At 42.0% G+C, this 20180-nt stretch overlaps 1 protein-coding gene across 1 annotated transcript in view; it reads left to right on the forward strand.

Moving 5' to 3' along the window:
- Nucleotides 1-20180, forward strand: part of MRTFA (myocardin related transcription factor A) — a 49033-nt gene that overhangs the window by 13617 nt on the left and 15236 nt on the right. The window contains 1 exon segment of the mRNA XM_036401738.2: nt 4870-4935. Within this exon segment, the coding sequence (XP_036257631.1) occupies nt 4870-4935 (66 nt within the window).

Genomic DNA, 20180 nt, shown 5'->3' on the forward strand with positions numbered 1-20180 from the left:
TCACTATAATGTGCACAAGATCTCACCACAAGCTGCAGTTCACAGCCGTGCTCTTCATCTTGCTACTTTTTAAAAAACAGGAAATACAGGGTATTTTATTAATTTCTTGTCACAAACCTGTCCTGGTATGTGAGACAGTCTTTGAAAAGAGATTTTAACTTTATTTTTCTCTGTTGAATGCTGAGATGCAGAATCTGCAGTCTAGTTTCTGCAGTAGTTCTAGTCGCACTACTAAATGCAGTGTGGTTTAGAAATAGAAGGGCAGGCACGCTGCTCCTCCAGATTTAGGTAATGAGCTGCAAAAAACAACTTAGCTCATCATAGATATTTGTTCTTGCTTCTGCTTACTACTGATGCACCCCTGAACTACCACCAGAGTTGGAGCTGTCCTGAAAAGGGTGCAAGCTCTTTATATTAATTATATACTGTTAAATCTGAGCTGCCACCAGCTGTGAGTAGCTGGTCCTGGAATATGCCTAGGGGTTCCTTGTTGAGAAAGTTTTGTGCTAAGATGAACACAAAATAATCATGACATGCTGTATTTACTAATAGGGTAACTCTGTTGGTAGTAGCTGTATCACAATATTATTTGTCATTTAATACATCTCCCACCAGTGCAGTTCTCCTCTACCCTTCTTAAACTGCTGGCAGTGGTCCTCTGTCTTAGCTCCCAGATTTCTCTGGAATGTTTTACTAATTCTTGGAATGGTCCACTGGTGACATGAAAACATTGTTCAAAATTTAATTGGTAACATTTCATACTTGTGAAATAAGTTATGCCCACCTTTGAGTGGGAAAATCTGACAAGGATACAAATCCCACAAAATATTGTATATAGTAGAAGGGCACCAGTTTGGAACTTATTTTCTAGCCAGCAGTTATTCACTGCTCTTTGTAGGACCTCATTTATTCTTAATTTGAAAATTAATTTACAGGTTAAGTACAGGGATAAAGGAAAGAGAACATTGTCCATTAGTGCCTGAAAGACTTACACTTCATTCTGTCCTAGAGTAGCTTTGAATTTCTCTGGTCATTCTAGACCTTTGGCTGAGCTCCATGTACAACAGCCTTGGACTGGTGCTTGGGACATCTGTTAATCTATATATAGGATTCACACACTTGAACATGTAAACAGGTGATCTCCTAAATATATGAAGTGGCATTGGGAACTCCAAGTACTTAGTTAAGCCAAAATGTATTTAGGAGTGAACTGAAATAATCCTTTTTGCCCTCCTCCCTGCCAAAAAGTAAGCTGTATTGGGAAAAAAAGTACTTTATGGCTGATTATAACTTGTGCTTAATATGTATGTATATACATTCATAAACCCCAGGAATTACTTAGTGCTTATAAAAAGGGTCCTGAAAATTACTTTTTTCTCCTGTTCTTCAGTTTAGTTCTCTTGACAGTTGCTAGTTTCTTGCTGTGAAGGGACATAGGGTTTAAAAATAAAAGGTGCATATAATTGGTAGAGAAAAATGGTAACTAATAAAGAAATAAGATATCTTTAGAAAATTTGCAAGGGTGGCTGCAGTCAGGAGGGGAATTTTAAGTCATTTGATGAGGTCTCTAGCAGTCTGACTGAGAGTCATTTTTAATAAATCTGGGAACAGCAGGGAGACTTCAGAAGAGCAAAAGAGTGATAACGTTTTGCATCATTGCTGACAAAGGGTGAGTGAGTAAAGAGTGGCTCATCTGCTGTCAGTTCCAGGAAAAAAACAATGGAAAATTTGATCAAGAATGTAGGTGGTATAAGAATAGCAGTATAATCACACTGATCAGGTTTTCAGTTTGTGAAAACAGGTCTGCTCAAATGTGATTCTGTCATTTGGATAAGTGAAATGTGGTTGCTAGGGGTTTTGTCTAGGTGCAACAGACTTTTCTAACATCTTTAACTTAGTAGCATGGTGTATTTGGGTTTCAAGAAGTATATTTGAATTTAGGACCTGCCAAGTCTCACTCCTTTACCAGAAACTGCAGTAATTTTCTTCCATATTGATTTTTTGCCCATTTTTTTGTGGAATCCTAAAAGGGTTTGTGTTGGAAGGGACCTTAAGGACCAATTCCCATGGGCAGGGACATCTTCCACTAGTCCGGGTTGCTCCAAGCCTCATCCAAACTGGCCTTGAACACGTCCATTGGATTCAGAACTGGTTGTAATCATAGAAAGCAGAAAAGTATTTCTGGTGGAGCTCAACCCGGTGTAGTCTGGAAACAGATGCAAGAGGCTGTAACAGTGTGGACAGAACAAATACTAGTGGAGGAATAGATTGTGACATAAATAAAAAAAAAGTTTAGATCATTTAGGCAAACTGCGGCGGTTGAGCAAAATGCACATTAATATGGGTGACAATAGAGATGTGCATCCAGGAGCAAGAAATGCCGGCCACACCTGTGTGGGGAGACTTTAGTTGAAAATCCCTGGCTGGGAGGTGAAAGGGAAGCAGTAGGTGTGGTTAGAAATGTGAGGGAAGGTTGATGGTTGTAGCAAGTGAGTGGCAGAAGGAGCTAACATTCGTTACTAGGTGTGTAAACAGAAGGCATGAGTAATAATGAGATTGTCTGCTGGGGAGATGGGCCTGCTGCTATGGGTTTGTGCCTTGCCTGTATACATTTAGTAAGATGTGCTAATTTAGGGGATAGATATATGGGCTCAGTAGGGGAAGTAATGCCATGCAGAGATTCAATAGGCTGCTCCTAATGGGGCAGAAATCACTTAGTGGCAGTGTGCTGTTGGAAGGGTGAAGTCCAACTCCCACCTTCAGTGCTGGCAAATACCAGGGCTCCTGGTTGTTCCACTACAGCTCCTGGCTTTGTGGTCATCCTCTTCAACTCATTAATGCAAAAACTGGTGCCTGTTTTGACTGGGCTGTGGTCTCTGTCCGTGAGTCCGGCCACCAGGACAGTCAGGCGAACATGAGAGGTGATGGGGAGAGTGAGAGGTTTGACGCTGTCTCTTCTCTCTCAGCAAGGTGTTAGATCAAGTGCCAGGTGTTAGATCAAGATTTGGGTTTTGATAACCTCAAAAGGAGCCCAGCAAATGAGAAGCTCTGTGAGCAGGCTGCCTGTGAGCTGTGCTAGCCCTCACACTAGCACAGAAGTTGAAGTGCGATCTCATGCTGGGTGGGAGGAAGAGTCTGGAACTACCACTTCTGTTTGCAGTTTCACAGCCAAATGAAGGGCCTGTTCCTTCCCCTCTCTGTTCCCTCCTCCTCCTTCTGGCTCTTGGCTGATCCCACACAGAATTACCATGGTGCTCTGTACATCCTCCTCCCCTCTCTCACTTCCATGTACTAAAAGAAAGTAGTTTCCTGCCCAGGATGCATATATTAAGAAATCATAGTTTGTCTTGAGAAACAGAAGAGAGGTAACTTGTTTGCACTCTGTGTGCACAGAGGTATTTCCACTGGTAGGAGGTATTCCTCTCACTGTCATAAAGAGTTTCAGAGAAAGGTACATCAAGAGTCAATGGACGTGGAAGCCAGAAAAATCCAAGAAGAAAATTAAATGTGATTTAAGTGAGGGTGATTAGGTGCTATGGAAACAACCATAGAAAGGAAGAGATGGATCTATTTTTTAATACATATGAAGACCAGAACCCATATTGGAAGATGTATCTTAGTGAAATGCAAACTGCAGATAGGAGGTTGAAAGAAACAGGTAAAATGTGGTGATGTCTGTAAGTAGACAAAGTGGCATCTTCCTAAAGTTTTTGATCTCTACTTTAGGGAGTGTACAATACAAATTTGGATATAATGTATGAAATTAATGTACTGGACAAACAAAGTAGTTAAGAAAGGAGACATAAGGGTTATAATGAGATTGCTGTAGAGAAGTTTTGCTCTGTAGTGGTTCCACAACATTCGTGTGGGCTTTCATTATGTGGACTCGAAAAAGGCATAGGAGAAATTCAAATTAGAACAGGGGAGATGAGATGCATTGCCATTCATTTTATAATACTTTATGTTGAGCATGCTTAGGAGTTTGGGCTTGATTGCAAATGGGATTCAGTGATACTCAGGTTGTCCTATTTTGAGATGTGTGTTCCATTCATGTGAATTTTTTCTTCAGTTTTGAAAGGTTGCTTTCATATGGAAGGTGTCTTTGACTGTAAGAACAATCTAGAATGTTGCTTTGATTGTATAGTTTAAAGGGAAGCTGCTGTTGTAATCTAAATGTTGAAATTATGAGTATTCCAGGGATTTGCACTAAAAAAACCCCAGCTAATTGCATTTTACACAGGTCATGAATATGTTCTGTTATGCTAAAATAAATAGGAAAAATTCTAGTGATAAGGGGATTCCTTTTGTAGTGGAAGGGCACTTCTAGATGTATCCATGGTATTTCACTTTCACGAGACATTTCTGAAGGTGAATTTCTGAGCTGAGGAAGGAAATCTGCCTTGTAATTTAGAGTAACGACCAACAATTTTGACATATCGTTTAATCTGCACATAGTAATTAGAGTTTTCAGGAGTCATTAGCAGCTGGGGTGTCACTCCGTGTTTATTGGAGGACTGTCAGCTGGTGTTTCTCTTTGTTTGTTTTTTAATATTAATGGTTTGGAAAGCAGTTGGTGCTCTAGAAAGAACTGAGAAACAGGCCTGGCTTTGTGGATTTTTATCACCCTGCCAAGACCCTGCGCAACTTCCTCTGCCCCTGGCTGCAGCAGCCTACGGAAACCTGACTGCTGGGGGCCACTTCTGCAATTGCAGGAGGGCAGGGCGGCGGGGTGGGACGGGGGGTCTTTCCCTTCTGCTGCTCACCAGTGCCTTGGCATCCAAAGAAGAAAACAAGATGCATTTGAAAATGTCTCTTCAGTTGTTTCTTGCACTGATGGGTTTCCTTCTTTCCCTTCTCTCTGCTGTGCAGTGCTGCAGTTGAAGCTCCAGCAGCGACGCACGCGGGAGGAGTTGGTGAGCCAAGGGATCATGCCGCGTAAGTACCACTTCATTCTTTGCCCTGCTGCTTTTCTGCATGTTTTTTGGTGGGGGATGGTTCCCATATGATTCAAAAGGTGAGGTTCTCTGCTTCTGCATGGAAAACATCATCTGTAGGAGCCCCACCCTGTCCCACCCAGCCTGGTCCTTCTCAAGTGTTGGTGCCACCTCCGATTCTGAGGAAGAGTGCAATGGCTGCAAGTGTAACTGTACTGCAAAACAAGGCTTGTGTTTCAGCTCAGTGCATAGTCTTCTGGAGAACATACTATGTTAGAAGTGCCTTAGATACTTGACCCATGCTGGTAATCACTCTTTTAACAGGCTTCCTGCCTCTGCAGTTTCTGTTTTTACAGTGTGGCAGCTCCCCAGATCTCTGAGGGACTTGTAACTTCGTGTGTACATATTCCATAAACTGACCAAAACCAGGCATGGTGTACAAGATGTCAACCAACAAAGGACCCTCTTTTATGTTTGTAGCTAGAAAACAGCTAGAATGAGCCCTATGGGCATCAGTCATTGCCCTTCTTGCAGGGAAAGGCAAAAATCTGTGCAGGCAGAGAACATGTACTTTTCTGGGTAAACAGGATCTACCCTAAAGCCAAGCTTTCAGTGTCAGATTAGCTTTGGAGAAGGTATTTTTCTGTTTTGCTCCCCTCCTTCCCCCAGAAATGCAAAAAAGGTGACAAATAAGTTTTGTCATGCTTTGGTACCCCTGAACTAGATGACTTAGAGGTAACAAATTGAAGCAAGACCACACAGCAAGTATGTTATTTTTGAGGTCCTCTCAGTTTCACGCAGCAGCTGTAGTAAAATGCAGTAGATCAGATATGTATTTTCTTCTTTCAAAAGCTTTCCTGCTGCCCTGTTTCAGAAGCTTTACTTGAAGATGGTGTAGTAATGAGGATTTTCTCATTTCTTCTGTTTTGGGGTGCACACTGTAATATGACACAGTGCTGTGACTTAGACTTTGCTGAGGGCTGAAGGTTCGATGTGAGCTCTCTGTCTGAATGAACCTGTCAGCAGCACTCTGTCAGCTGGAGTGGATTGCAGGATGGCAGTAATGTTCTTTAAGAGGTTTCTGCGACCTCTGCTTAAAACTGTGTTACCAAAGCAAAAAGAAAAGATTGTGCTGTCTGGATATATCATACCTGTTGTCTCTTTTTTAATCTGAGGAGCTTGTGTACAAGCTTCTACAGAATACACTTACTTGCTTTTGGATGAAAGACTGGTGTGCCAGTGACTGCCTTTTTACTAATGCTTCTCAGAAGAAAGCGTTCCTGACTTCTTTGTGGTGTCCTGCTTTAGGTGGATATGTATGCAAATACTTTATTAACTTATGTTCAGTACTGGCTTTCTTCAAAGTGTGCCTGGCCAAACTTGTGATTCCTGAGAGGGGTCTGTTTTCCAGGCCTTTTGAAAATGAGGCCCTTGCAAGTAATTCAAGTAAGGCATCCAAAATAATTAGTGAGTCTTAAATTTATTTAAAACATAGTGTAAATTACTAGTCTTTGCAGATTTGTGCCCTTCATTGCTTCATTTATATCTCTTACATGTGAATTTTGTGATGGACCAAAGAAAAACACTTTGTGAAAATACTGGCAACACATTAAAAGAAACACTGATCCTTTCTGCAGTGGAGAAAACCTCCTTTAACACATCTGTTCTAAACTTGATTTGAAATTAGTTGCTCCCAAGTAATGGTATCATTTACCCATACCTGCCAGCTGGAAATAACCACACATGGGGAAATGTTTAAAATGTAATTTGCCTGGGCAGTTTTTGGAGAGAAGATCAGATGTGAGATAAATTGTGATTCATAAAGAAAAAAATCCCATTTTTAACCTGAGAAGTACAGAGGATGACCAGGGACCATGTTCCTCCAGAAGGCATCTCAGCACCATGACAGCTCTACATCTACTTTCAGGAGTTTCAGAATAGACTTTTGTTTTACTGCTGGGAATATGCAAGTGTCCTGTATTCTTTCTTCCTTTCTTCTGTCTGGCCTGTACCTTTTGTCTGTGAAAACACTGAGGTACTTTATCTTGTTCTGCTGTCATCTGCTACTGGACATGGCTGCGCTGGACTTGTGTGTCCCTCTTGAGTTTGTTAGCCAGGAACCAAGCCCCACACAGTCCTTCATGATGATTCAACAAAAGTATAAAAGCTGGAATCCAGAGCATGCTTTGGTACTGAACCAAAAGAGCTGGAGTGCTCTTTCCATGTCAGATGCTGGTTGGCTTCTTTTCTTTCCTTTATTTTCCATCTGGAGAGTCTTAACACTCTTGAGAGAACTGTGATGGTTGCAGTTCTATCTGCATTACAGCTTGTATCAGGAATGTGTTTTTGAAGTGAAGCCCCTGATTGCACCTGCCTGCTGTGCCTTGCTTTGCACCATAAAATGAAGTTTGAGAGCTGGATTAAATTGGAATGAAAGTAAAATGGAAAATATTCTGCCTAGAGCTAATATGCATTCAGCCCATGGTAGCAGACTGCAGCTTGTCTGGCACCACACCTCCAATTCACCTTCACATCCAGAGTGGGGATGTCACTTCCTCAGCATCAACTTGGTTTCTCTTTTGGTCTTACTGTGCTTTCCTCCTGTTCCTTTGGATTAGCCTGTCCTACAGATCAGTTCCTGTATATCTTGAGGCAAACAGCCATGGAAAAATCCCTGAGCCAAGTGTGGGAGAAGTGAAAGGTTTTGTTTTACATTACAAGCTATGGGACTGTGCAAACTCCCATTGGTACCTCTGGTTCTCCTGACTGAATCTAAACCCCACATAAGATTTATTCTGCAAATTGGTGCCCTAAAAGAGAAATTTCATTGCAGGCTTCCATCAACACAAGGTTTTTGGACACTGTAAATATGAGGAGTGGGAGATGACACATTTGTGTCACCCTTAAGTGAGAGTGAGAGTCATGCTACTCCTGCTGTGCTTGTTCATAACAGAACTATGAATTGCTTACTTAGTCCCATGTGGAATTTTGTTTATATGGTAGAGTGGAAAGGCAAATGTTTCAACATTTTTTTACCAAGTACACTTAATCTCACTTAACCTTCCCAACCCACCAGCCACCTACAGTGGGGCTTTGCTCCACTGAAAGATTAGAGTATTGTAGTAAGAAATAAAGCATTTACAGGCAGTGAAAGAGGATTCAAAATAATTACATTTTGTGCTTCATTAATTCTTCTTGCTTTCTGTTTCCACTTTGTGTAACCTTTTACTAGTAGCAGGATTCATTAGTTCAAGATTAAAATTCTCAATTGCCCTTAGAAAAATGGTGGGAAGCAAGTCTTCACCTGCAGCTAACATATCTGTGATCACAGTTAGAATGACAGTATCTTGAAAAAAGGAGAGCTGGATTTTTATGTTTATTCAGGTTTTGGCCTATTTTTTAACAGTGCAAATAGACAAGCCTTTTTGCTATTTGCATTTTTTTGTAGCTATGCAGAGATGATTTTCATCTTCTTGTCTTCACAAAATACAAGTTATACAAAATCTGCTGTCTGTGCTCAACTCTTTGAACTCTGTTGTGCTGTAGAAGAACAGTCAGATGCTGTCATTTTTTAGTATAGAATTTAAAGGTTATGGCTATTGGAAGGTTTTGGGGGGGAATATCAAACACCCCATTTTTCACTCTTCGAGACAGTGTTTAAAACAGTAGCTAATGCACATCTGAGTAGAAAGTTACGTGGAAAGTATCTTCAACTAAAACAGCAAAAATTTTTAGGGGAAAGACATTTGGCAAACGTAGCAATACTCTGTTATGCAAAATATGTGGCTCTTTTTCTCTTTTGCAAGATTTAAAGCTTCACATGCCGTTCATTTTATCCATCAGGATTGTGGTCTTTGGCTTCTGCCTGCAAGCACTAAACACAGGCAAAAATGCAAGGTTGTCATGTGGCACAATCCTGCAGGAAAGTTGTTTTGACCATCACATCTATCCAAGCAGGTGAAGCAGAAGTAGATAATTTCTGGGAATGTGCCCTGTGTTTCTCTGTAGTAGTGCTGTGTGAGTCTGAAAAATGACACAGGCATGCTTTGAAAAGGGCACTGCCTGCACTGCAAGCTAGAAGGAGGCTGCTGTACAGGCTGAGAATTTCCAGGAGCTTCTTTTTCACTTCAGTGTATCTGATCTTTGCCAGTTTTTGTGCCCACATCCCACTACTCTGTATGTTTGTGTTCTGGGATGCAGAACACGTGGCTGTGTGCAGATCCAAAGGGGATGGAGTTTGTGCATGGAGGTTCTGATGGGAGGGCTTTACCAGGTGCTGAGGTGTTTCCATGCCCTGGGTCTGTGCTACCAACACTCTGGTGCAGTTTCTGCTGGGATGTGCAGCCTGCTGCATGATTGAGCTTATTTCAGAGTACAAGAGTTTATTTTATCCTCAGACTCCATGAGGGGAGTGTGCCATGGTTCAATTCCAACATGGCACATGATTAGAAATTACTGTAATTACAGCAGGCAGTCTAATGATTATCATCTCATTAGGCCTTTCATATCACTTGCTGCATTTTTTTATTAGCAATAGGGGTAGTGGACAAAAGATAATACTTGTTATAAAACTAAAATGCAGTATTTGCTTTTTTGGGGCTCTGTGAGACATTGCTTAGAATGATTTTTGAAGAAATTGCTATTTACTGGAGGCAACTGGTGATTTAAGAGTACAGAACACAGGTTATGCTTTTGCATATCAGTGTTGATCATCATCTAGAAAAAGCTTGTAGCTGCTGCTCTTCTGTGTCCAGCACAGCTACCATCACAAAAACCTAAGGATCTTTGAGATACTTATTTGGGAAGCAAACTGCTTGCCACATGTAAGTTTGTAAGGTTAAATCATGTCTCTAGACTTCAACATGTCAGCCCCAAGATTTGGCCATACATCCACACTTGTGTTTGTGTAGGGTAGCTAAAAATGCTATTTCTGCTTTAGCCTTTACCTAATAGTCTAACCACTTCTCAGTTTAGAAAAAAATAATTTTTTAAATACTTGAAAATAATGCACTTCTAGCTTTATTGCTACATGGCTCTATAATTAATATTTATGTTCATATTTTCTTATTTATTCTTATTTCTAATTATCAGTCTTGTTGATTTAGTGTGTGTGTGCGCTAATTGAAGGAGACTGTCAACAATTGGTTCCTGTTACATACGATAGCTACAGTAGAACATAGTAAATGTCAGAAATAAAACAAAAGCAAAAAAAGGTTTTATAAATTGTTTAACTGTTAGTTGGGAAGTAGGAGCATCTTTCTGTGTTTGTCAGAGAAAGGAGAGGCAGGAAGCTGTTGGAACATGGCAGTAACCTACAGGTGCAGTACAGCTGCCATCGTGCTCGTGACTTCAGGGGCAATTCTTCATACTTCAGATATATTTTGTCTTCTACATGAGGGCCAGGATAGATGAACTGCTATGCCTGGGTGGAGTTTTACTGACTTGGAATTGTTGCAGTGTAGCTACACAGCCGACATTTCAAGGTTGTGGAGTGTTCTATTAGAGCTGCAGCTAAACCCATTGCTTTAACACCCTGAAATATTTCTTCCTGCTACGTAACGTGTTCCCGTCATTCTCTCACCACTTTACATACCAGATCTTTGTAGTGACATTCCTGCAGTTTTATGGAATCTATTTATAATAGTAAAGCAAAAATACAAATTTTCATTTTGCTGCCATTTTATCTCTGCTGTTCTGCACATTGGCAGCTGCTTCTCTTTCATGCTTTTAAGCTGGAACTGTAATTTTGTTTAGGACAAGGAGTTAAAAACATATATGTGGACTAAATAAATAAAGCTGCAGCTAGACTTTTAATATACTCAGTGTCATGCTCTGAGAATAAGGCTGGAACACTAAGCAAGTATTGTAAAATAAATTAAAAAAAAGTAGAGGACACTTGCAGCTGTCCTCTACATTTTTTTCTATTTCTGGTGTGTTGCACAGAAATCTGTAACTGGTTTTATTTTTATTTGATTGTATACCTATAACTTGTCTCCAAGGAACTATTTGCTGATTATTTGACTAAGATAATTTTTCTTAAAGCACAATTTCAAAGCCTTCAGGCTTTGTGTGTAGAAGGCTGTCTGTACATTTAAGCTGAGGACTGAGAGGACTAATAACTGCATCTGCTTTGCTTGTATTTTTAGATATCTGTCTGAGTGTGTTTTCCATGCATTTATATGATCTGTAATTAATAAGACATGACTGGAGTAATAAAGTTCATTGTGTTAGGATGGAAATGTGCTGTTTGCCCTTTCTGAAGCTGTAGAAGGAAGACCATGCTCAGGTGTTCGATAGGCTGCATTTGGTCCTTGATCCCTGCCATGATAGAAGATTTAACTCTGCCAGTTGCAAGAGAAGCGTGATGGTTCTGGGGGGTAAAGTCTGATAGGCAATGCAGTTTTTTCCCTTTGTGTTCCCACAGTTGTCTTAGCTTCATTCTTACTTGTTGCCTGGGAGTGGTCTCTCCTTTTTGTGACTCCATGCCTTTCTCATCCTGGGCACTCTGGAAAGTTTTCAGAAGAGTTTGCAAAGGCCAATTATCCGTGCAAGGCACAGGCATGAGTCTGGTCCATGAATGCATGGATCAGAGGCTTCCTGGTAGAGGTTCCTTGTGTCCCTTTTCCTTTCCAGTTTGGAGGTGGTATAATCCTGATTGTAATGAAGCTTTGCCTTTTTTTATTTCAGGATTTTGGTAGTGTCTTTTGAATGCCGAGAGTTAATGGCGATGGATGGAGCAGATTATACATTGTTTGTATTTGCTGTAAATGTTTTTTGACACAAAGCTGTAGCTATAGTCATCCACAGATCTGATAACTGTTACCATGGGTGACAATTTCCATTTTGCTTCTAAAGAGGATGAACTTTCTGAGAAATTGCACATATGTTAGATTTTAAATTAACTCAGTGTTGGGCCTTGGAAAAATCTTAGTCCTTTCTGCCAATAATTTCATGTTTACTGTGACAAACCTTTAGACTTTTCACACAGTTAATGAAAACCTTAAACTTCAGCTGCATCATCAGCGGGATACTGCTGTACTAAAGTTACTGACAGCCTTGCTAAAAGTGGTTTCTGGAGCAGGGCCTGCTGCAGGTGTTGGAAGCAGCTCAGCTGGGGGTGTCTCCATGGTGAGAGAGCTGAGGCAGGGTACCACAGTTCCCCCTGCCTGTGTGCTTCTGCAGCCAGGGCAAGCCCAATGCAGGGAGCTGGAAAAGGCTCTTCCTGGGCAAAACAGCTGCCTGAGCTGTGCAGGTTCAGGATGTTGAGCCAGGAGAAGGGCTGGCTCTCTGAGGCAGGGTGTCAGGGAGGCAGGACCTCAGCTCTGGGGTCACCAAGCAATCTGCTAACAGGGACTTCATTTGGCTGCAGTTCTTCTGTGTGTGTCCCTGTGGACTGGAATAGCTGGGCAGTGGTGCTACAAGCTGCAGCTCTGTATCTGTGGTGCTGTGCTTTCGCAGTGCTGGCAACAGCTGCAACGTGGGAAGGAGCCTTTCTCCAGTCTTTCCTCTGATTGGGACTAGGAACACTCATAATCCTTCAGTCACAACAACATTCTCATTGAAGGGTGTCACTGAAGGGCAAGCTGCATTTGTTTGAATGCCAAAGATGTGTTTCTTACCTTCATAAACATATATACATTTACTTTTTTATGACAGTCTTAATTTTTAATTTTTTGGGTTTATGTATTTTGGGATTTGAATAATCACGATTTACCAGTTGTGGCTTCTTTTCCTGTCTTTAACTTGACACTCATATTTTAGCCTTAATCCAAGGTCATTGACCAGGTATGGTATCAAGAATTCTGAAGTGTGATCAATTCTATGTCCTGAATGAGAAACTCCCCAGAACTGCAAATGGAGAAAAGGAGGCTGATGGAGATCTCTCTTCCCTCAGCTGTGTATTCTCTGGCCCCTTTTTCATATTTCTGCAGCACACAGCAGCAGCTCTTTGACACTGCCCCACTGGCAAGATGACAACTCCTTCTGTGCATGTGACCCAGTTTTTTAATACCTTTTTCTTCCATACTGTGAGAAATGCTTTTTGAAAATGGGGTGAAGATGAAGGGAGGAAGAAAGTGCTAAAACTGCCTTGCTCTGTGGTTCAAGTTCTGTGTCTCTTAGCAAATCCTATGGGTGGGAGCCCCACCCTCAACCAACTGCGGAAGCCATCGAGCCTATTTGCAGCACTTTATCTCATCTTTTTACGAAAGCATAGTAAACAAGAGAGAGAAACCAGACTTTCGTTGAGAGCAGGGCTAAGTAGCTGCAGCAGAAGGCCTTCTGCCATTCTGAATTAAATCAGCATGTCTGAGTTTGGGTTTGGATATGTCTCTTCTCATAGCAAAGGAAGGTTTTTCCTTTCCCATAGGAATGAGTCTAACTGAGGAGCAGAGTATTTGACTCAGTATTTTGAATTTAGCTGTAGCCTTTCTACAAACATTGTGTGTTGTCTTACCAACTGATTTGCAGTTGAAATATCACCTTGTTGTCTATGATGAGCTAGATACTATGGCCAAGGAAAACTCATGTGCTTCCTCTCCTCTGTCAGTCTACAAGTCTGATAACCTTGAGTAGTGATTTACCGATTACAGAAGGCTTTGCAGCCTCTGCTTCCCACAAGGCACTTGAGCTCTGAGGATCTGTGCAGATCCTTTTGCCTTTCCTTCTTCCCTCTGTTTGGTTCCGTGCAAACCTCAGTGTCTTCTGTCAACTGTATAAGCAAATGCAGGGTGTACGGGTATTTTGACCTCTTTTTCTCAGCAGTTGGGTCAGTCCCCTTCCCCTGCTGTGTTTCACTCTTAGAGTGTCTCAGTGTGGTTCTGATTCCACTTATTTCTCACACTAGGTGACAGGAACTCAGAGGTCTGCATATGAATATCTTTGAAAGCTTTGCATGGCTAAAATCTGCTTTTGTACACTGCAGGGTAAACTCTGGACAGAAATGTTCGGACCGTTTTGCCCAGCTTTTTGTCTTGCTATTATGTTGAAGATTTGGGTTTGATTCCTGATCCTTCATTCAGTCTGTTGTTTATAGCAGCAGCAGTTTGATGCTTTGCAGCAGTGTCTCAAGGCCTGGCTGGATGGGATTTTGTGCAATCTGGTCTAGTGGAAGGTGTCCCTGCAACCATAGCAGGGGGGTTTGGAACTACATGATCTTTAATGTTTCTTCCAACCCAAACCATTCTGTGGTTCTGACTCATTTGCACTTTGCCATTTGCAAAATGTGGCTTGGACTGCTGGAACACTGACCGCAGGCATTGCAATTTTGCACCCTGTTTCATGGGAATTAAAACGTTGCTTTGAAGTGAAGATTAGCAACTTTCATCTTTGGGCTTTGTATGGAAAGCTGAATGTAGATAGTCTTGTGTGCTGCTGGTTGGTTTTGGGGGTCAGATGCACAGTTGCAGAACACAGTTGCAGTGTATAGCTGCAACATTTTTGAGGCAGGGTGGAGGCACAGAACAGTTGCATCATTGATGTGCAGGGAGGTTTCTCATAGTAGCTGAGGGTGTGGCCACAAAGATGCTAATGCTTCAGGAATTCCAGAGATGAAGCCTCAAAATGCTCAAAATGCTCCATAACAGGCAGCAGAGAGAGACTAAAGAAATAGGATGCTGTGGTAGGAATTTCATGAGATCCTTGCTAGCCAGCCCATCTGTGGCAGGAAAATCAAGTCCTGCTGTCAGTCATCTAAAGATGAGGGGTAAAACTCATCCTTCTAACAGCAGATGTTACAAACTGCCACAGTTGTCCAGGTGCAACAAAAGTGTGAACAGCTCAGGGCAGGTCACCTGCTGGACTGTGCTGTTCCAGCCCCATTGGTGATGCTATTGCCCCATCTGTCACTGAGCCTTTTTTGGTGCTTGTTGGGCCGTTTGTAACACCAGGCTGTTTTCCTGTGGTGGATGGGGCAATTTGAAGATGTGGGGGCCATGGTTCAGCAGGATGGGGCTCCTGCTACAGTGCTGGCCTTAAACTCAGCCTCTCATTTCTGACTTTGTCTGGCAGGGCAGTTGTGCTCAGCTTTGCTGACACTATTATTTGTGGAGCTGTGCTGTAAACCAGCATACCACTCCAGGTTAAAATAACTCTTTCAAAACAACTGTGATCAGAGTCCACAGATGATTTTGTCAGCATAACCACAGACTGACATGCTTTGTCCCAGACCTAGGTACAGGAATGAGGGCAGAAAGTGGAACTGCAGGTTACTGAGGTTGAAAATGCCACGTATATATCATGTAGAAATAAAATCAAAAGGCAGACAGGAGGTAACCTAACTGAAATTGGGCATTGCAGAAGTTACTTCTGCATTGTCAACTATTTCTTTTCTGCATACAGTGGAAAACAAAAACCCAACAGCTCATACTGCTGTTGTAGTTTGGCAAGTTCAGTGTTTTTTTTTCCTCTGGCAGCACTCTGTTCTCCTCAGGGCTCACTCAAAGGTAGCTGGACAGTTAGATCAGGGATTCAGGTTAAGTTTGGAGAGGGGCAGGTGCCATGGAGAGGTGCAGGAGGTACTTTATAGCAACACTTCCATAGAGCTCCCTGTGCAATACAATTGGAGCATCAGCGGCAAGGCAGAAACACGTGGGACATGGAAAAGGGGGGGAAAGGAGATCATTACTGAAGCTGGATCTACCAGCAGACTAAATATTTGTTGAAATGCTTCCCAGGGAATTCAGGGTATTAAATGTGGTTTTGCACTTCTTGGGTTTAGTAAGGTGCTTGAAACAGCCTTTCCTGATGTTTTTGGAAGCAAGATGGGGCTACTGAAGCTGCCTATGCAACTTGTGAGGGAACAGGAGTGGAACAAGCCTCAGACTGGGAGGTTGAGTTGAGCAGGGTTGTTGCGTGGGATGGGAAGGGAGAAACTCAGAGTTTGATGCCATTCAGTATTTTCAGTGATTTGTGATTGTTTTCACTGATATTTCAGTGATTTTTCAGTAATCAAAGGAACAGTGTATCTGTTTATTAAGCTTTGGGTTAGTAGGCTGGGGGGAGGACAGGACCGGGACTCCCAATGTTTGGAGAAGCTAACAACTATGGAATAAAATGAAAGAAAAAGGCAGAATGTCTACGTTTTGTAACACCTAATCAGTGGCTTGAATTGAGGATGAAGAGTGGCTGGCTTGGTACCAGCTCTGCAGAAGAGGATTGGAGACCTTTAGTGGATTGTGAGACAAGCACGAGTGAACGTTGTTTGTTTTATGTACACAAACAAGGCAAACTGCTTGGGACATGGGGCTGAGAAGTGTTATTGAATAATCATTTATCTCTATAACAGCCAGTAAAGCCTAGGCTGGAATATGTACCTAGTTCTGGACACTAGGCTTCAACAAAAATGCACCTTAAATGGAAGGACTCCAAAAGAGACCAAACAAGCAAAGGTCTGGATAATGTTACCTGCAAGGGAAGGTTGAAGCAACTGCCTTTGGTTATTTTGTGTATCAGAAAATTGTAGGAGAACCAAAGTTTTCAAAAGGGATAGATGCAAAGAGGAAGAAAATAAATCATTCTCTGTAATGTTTGCAGGTAAGGTAGAGAACAAAGAATAAATAAAAATATTTATTTATTCCTTCCTATAAATAGTAGGAAGGAAAATATAAGTTAGACATTCAGAAAGGTTTTTAAATAGTAAAAACATTTTTGAAGTGGGATAATTTCTCTGCAATAATATTACATTTTTTCATGAGAGGTCTCCAAGAACAGGTTAGACAAATTACTGTAAGGAATAGTTTAGTCTATTTTATGCAGGCTGAGCAGTCAGAAAGCATCAGGTGATTGGAGTTTCCTCATCCCTTACCCCCTGTGGTTATATCTGATGCTTCAGGTCCTAAGGGCTGTGGACAGAGTGGGAATGCTGCCCCACACCCCCGTGGTTTGCACAGGTTCTGCTCCACCAGCTCAGTCACTCATTCACATGCATTGATCTGGCTGAGAATGGTAAAGCTTTGTCAGTTTGGATAGCTTTGAGTGGAATGGATGGAGCAGCTCTCTGGTGAGTGAGCCAGATGGGTTATGAGGCACAGGAGCGGTTTTGCAGGGATCAGTGCCAAGTGGCTGGGAAGGGCAGTGGTAGGGGCTGGAAAAGGGGCATATCTGCACTTTAGGGACTCCTTTAGAGCTCACCCAGGGCCTTATTCCTTCAGAGTTCTTCACAGGATTATATTTTTCTTTTTTTTTATTTGCTGTAGTAAAGTTAACAGAGTTGCTCCACAGGTCTGGTCTAAATAGTCATTTCAAAGCCAAAAAATGTGCAAGGATTAGTTAACTTCAAATGGAGTATGATTTTACAATAGACACCCTGTTCTGACCATATCAACCTCATCCTAGATTGCTGAGGGAAGCAGTGAAGGATTTGTGCCCTCTTGACATTTTCAGAGGTCAAATATGAAATCCTCTGTCATGTTGCCAGCCCAGAGAGCTACATCCCAGTGCACGTTTCAGAGAACTAGCCATGAGAGACTGGAAGTGTTCTTTACAAGATTATTCCTGTAGTAGCTCTGCATTACTTACTATTAAATGTATATGTGTTTTTCTTTTTTCCTACTCAGGGATTCTTTTCTTGCTTTGTTCTTCTGTGTGCAAGAGTTTTCCTGGACTACCTGTGACACCAGCTGAACTCCTGCAGTTGACTTTTCTGACCATTAGCTGTGGTCGGGGAAATGTCACTTAAAGTTCATCTGCTGCCTCATACTGACAGCAGAGGTAGGCAGAAAGGGGAGAGTAAAGAATTACTGCTGTGTCTGCACATTCTAGTAGAGAGCTTTTGAAGACTCAAGATGAATCCTGCTTCACTTGTCTCCAGGGCAGATGTTTATGCAGATTCAAGTGTTGCTTGCTATCTTTGCCCAAGCGGACCTGAGCTTTTATTTTGCTTTTGTGTGAGATGCCCACAATGAAAGGAGAGCACGTTCAGGTTCAAGCACATGTGTGTTTACAAGCAGCTCACTTGACTTAAAAAGTTTGTTCCTTGCTCTTCCTTGGAGTGCCATGGTCAGGCTGCCCAGGACACCTCAGTGCAGGCATCAGCTGAGGCCTTATTGGTGCCTCAGCTAGATGGAGAACTTTTCTGCCTTATTTTTGTAGCTATTGCAAAACAATATCCCTGGTTTATCTCTGGTTTATCTCAAAGTGCATTTCACAGCTTGTGTAACTTTCTCTGGTAATTTCTCTCTGTAACCAGATTTATGGAACTAATCTGAGCAGGAACTGTTTGCCCCATTGTTGTAGGGGTCTATATACACACTCACTGTGGTTTTCAGTTACTGTTAATTTATTCTACAAATTATTCTTCATTCACTTCTGTAGTCCAAATCCCATCTACGATGCCTGGCATGTTCAGAATGCCAGCCATGTGGACTGAATTCTACTTCTTACCCCATTGATGTGAACCCAGAGGTGATACCTTTCCCTGGCCCTAAAAAATTGAGAGCCAGACGCAGTTAAGGGATAAGGGTCCCACAATTAAAGGATAAGGGTTTTTACTTCAGTATTTTAATAAGGATCCTTATGATGCACCACTTCACCGAGGTGGGTGCACTGCAATGCACACACACACACACCCCCCCATAGATGGCATATACAATTTATAGACTTACAAATTAGCATATCTCACAAGGATGCCCCAATGGGAAGCCTGGATGAATGGTGTGACATTGCCCCATCTGAGCAATTCCCCCCTGGATGGGCCAAATCTCCAGTTTACAGGATATGTTCTAGGGAGGACCTTGGTTTCCCGAGATAGAGTTGGGCTTTCCAGCCTCCAGCTGCGAGGCCTTTAGGATGTTTGGTCTCCTAACAGAATACTAGGACAATGCTCAATTATCAGATTTAAGGAAATACAAGTATGCATCCTAAGAATACCAAGAATACATAAAAGTTGTATAAAAGAAAAGGCTAAAAATAATTTTGGTATCAGAAGGACTCTCTGTATTTCACAGAACGTGTCGTAAAACTTTCTGTGGCTACTCCCATTTCATTCTGTAAGAAAGGGTATGGAAGGCTCCACATGTGTTAGAAGTAGTTTCTTACATTGCATTTATGCAGGGACTTTTATTTTTTAAGTCTTTTGAGACTTCATTATGGACTTGTATTTGAGAAATACTTAATCACTGGTCTTATGAGAAAAATAATATCAGCAGACTATTTATCACAGGACCTAGAGGCAACACTTCAGAGTTACTAACTCTATGAGCTTAGTTTTCTGTCTTCAAAAGACCTGCAACTTATCTTTAAAGCTGAAGTTCTTTAACTTTTCTGTTTAGCTTGGTGATAATTCAGACGGTTTAAGAAATGAGTATTTTAGAAATATGAAAGAAGTTATTACACTCCGTTCAGCTACTTAATACAAACCACAGTGTGGTCGTTATTTAAAAAAAACAAGCTACTTGCAGCTTCAGGGAAACTGTGGGGAGCTACTGACACCATCATCCCCCTGCTCTGGTTTTACTGTGGGACGTGAGCTTTGTGTGCTCCAGAGGAGCCAGGCAGAGTGAGAGATTCCTCCAGGGTTAGTGCGGTCCTGGACAGCAGAGGATCAGTTTCTTAAAACCTGATCCATTTTGGCTCTGATTTTAAACAGGGCCCAAGGGGGTGAGAAGGTCTGTTCTGTAGAGAGCTGCAGTTAATTCCTCAAGCTGTGGTTTTCTGTCAATGGACAGATGTACTTTTCTCTCCAAGTGCCCCTGTTCTCACAGTAATTTCTCTTACAGGGAGCAGTATTTGTGTCCTGTGGACCCTCAGGCTTTGAAGCCAGTCCTTGCACGTGTACAAAACACAGGTCCAGATTCAGGAAAGGCTTGCAGCTTCCTTTGACATTAAAAGATAGTAAAGGGGATTTACAGTTCATTAGCATTGTCCCCATCCTTCCAACAGTCTGACCTCTTCAGTGTTTCAGAGCCATTCCCACAAGGGTCCTGGATATCCTACTCTCTATTGAAGCTTGTAAAAGGCTTTTTTGGGGGGCTGTTTCTGAATCCTGTTCTTGGACCCAGCTTTGGGAACAGTGATTAGTTTGACTAGGAGTGTACTTGTAGACACTTGTTAGACACTCCAATGGCCCACAAAAATTTCAGCTCAGTTCCTGCGTCCCTGTGCTGTCAGATGGAGAATGGCACTTTCCATTGCTTTGTCCCAGCTGGAGATGTGCCTCAGTGTGTTGGAAGATGCAGGAGGCAGTTGCTGTGGTGTGTTTAACTTAGTTGGCCTGAAGGGTTGTGCAGTGAGAGAGCTTCCATCATTCTA

The sequence above is a fragment of the Molothrus ater genome, chromosome 5, assembly GCF_012460135.2.
Source record: "Molothrus ater isolate BHLD 08-10-18 breed brown headed cowbird chromosome 5, BPBGC_Mater_1.1, whole genome shotgun sequence".
Taxonomy (NCBI): Eukaryota; Metazoa; Chordata; class Aves; order Passeriformes; family Icteridae; genus Molothrus; species Molothrus ater.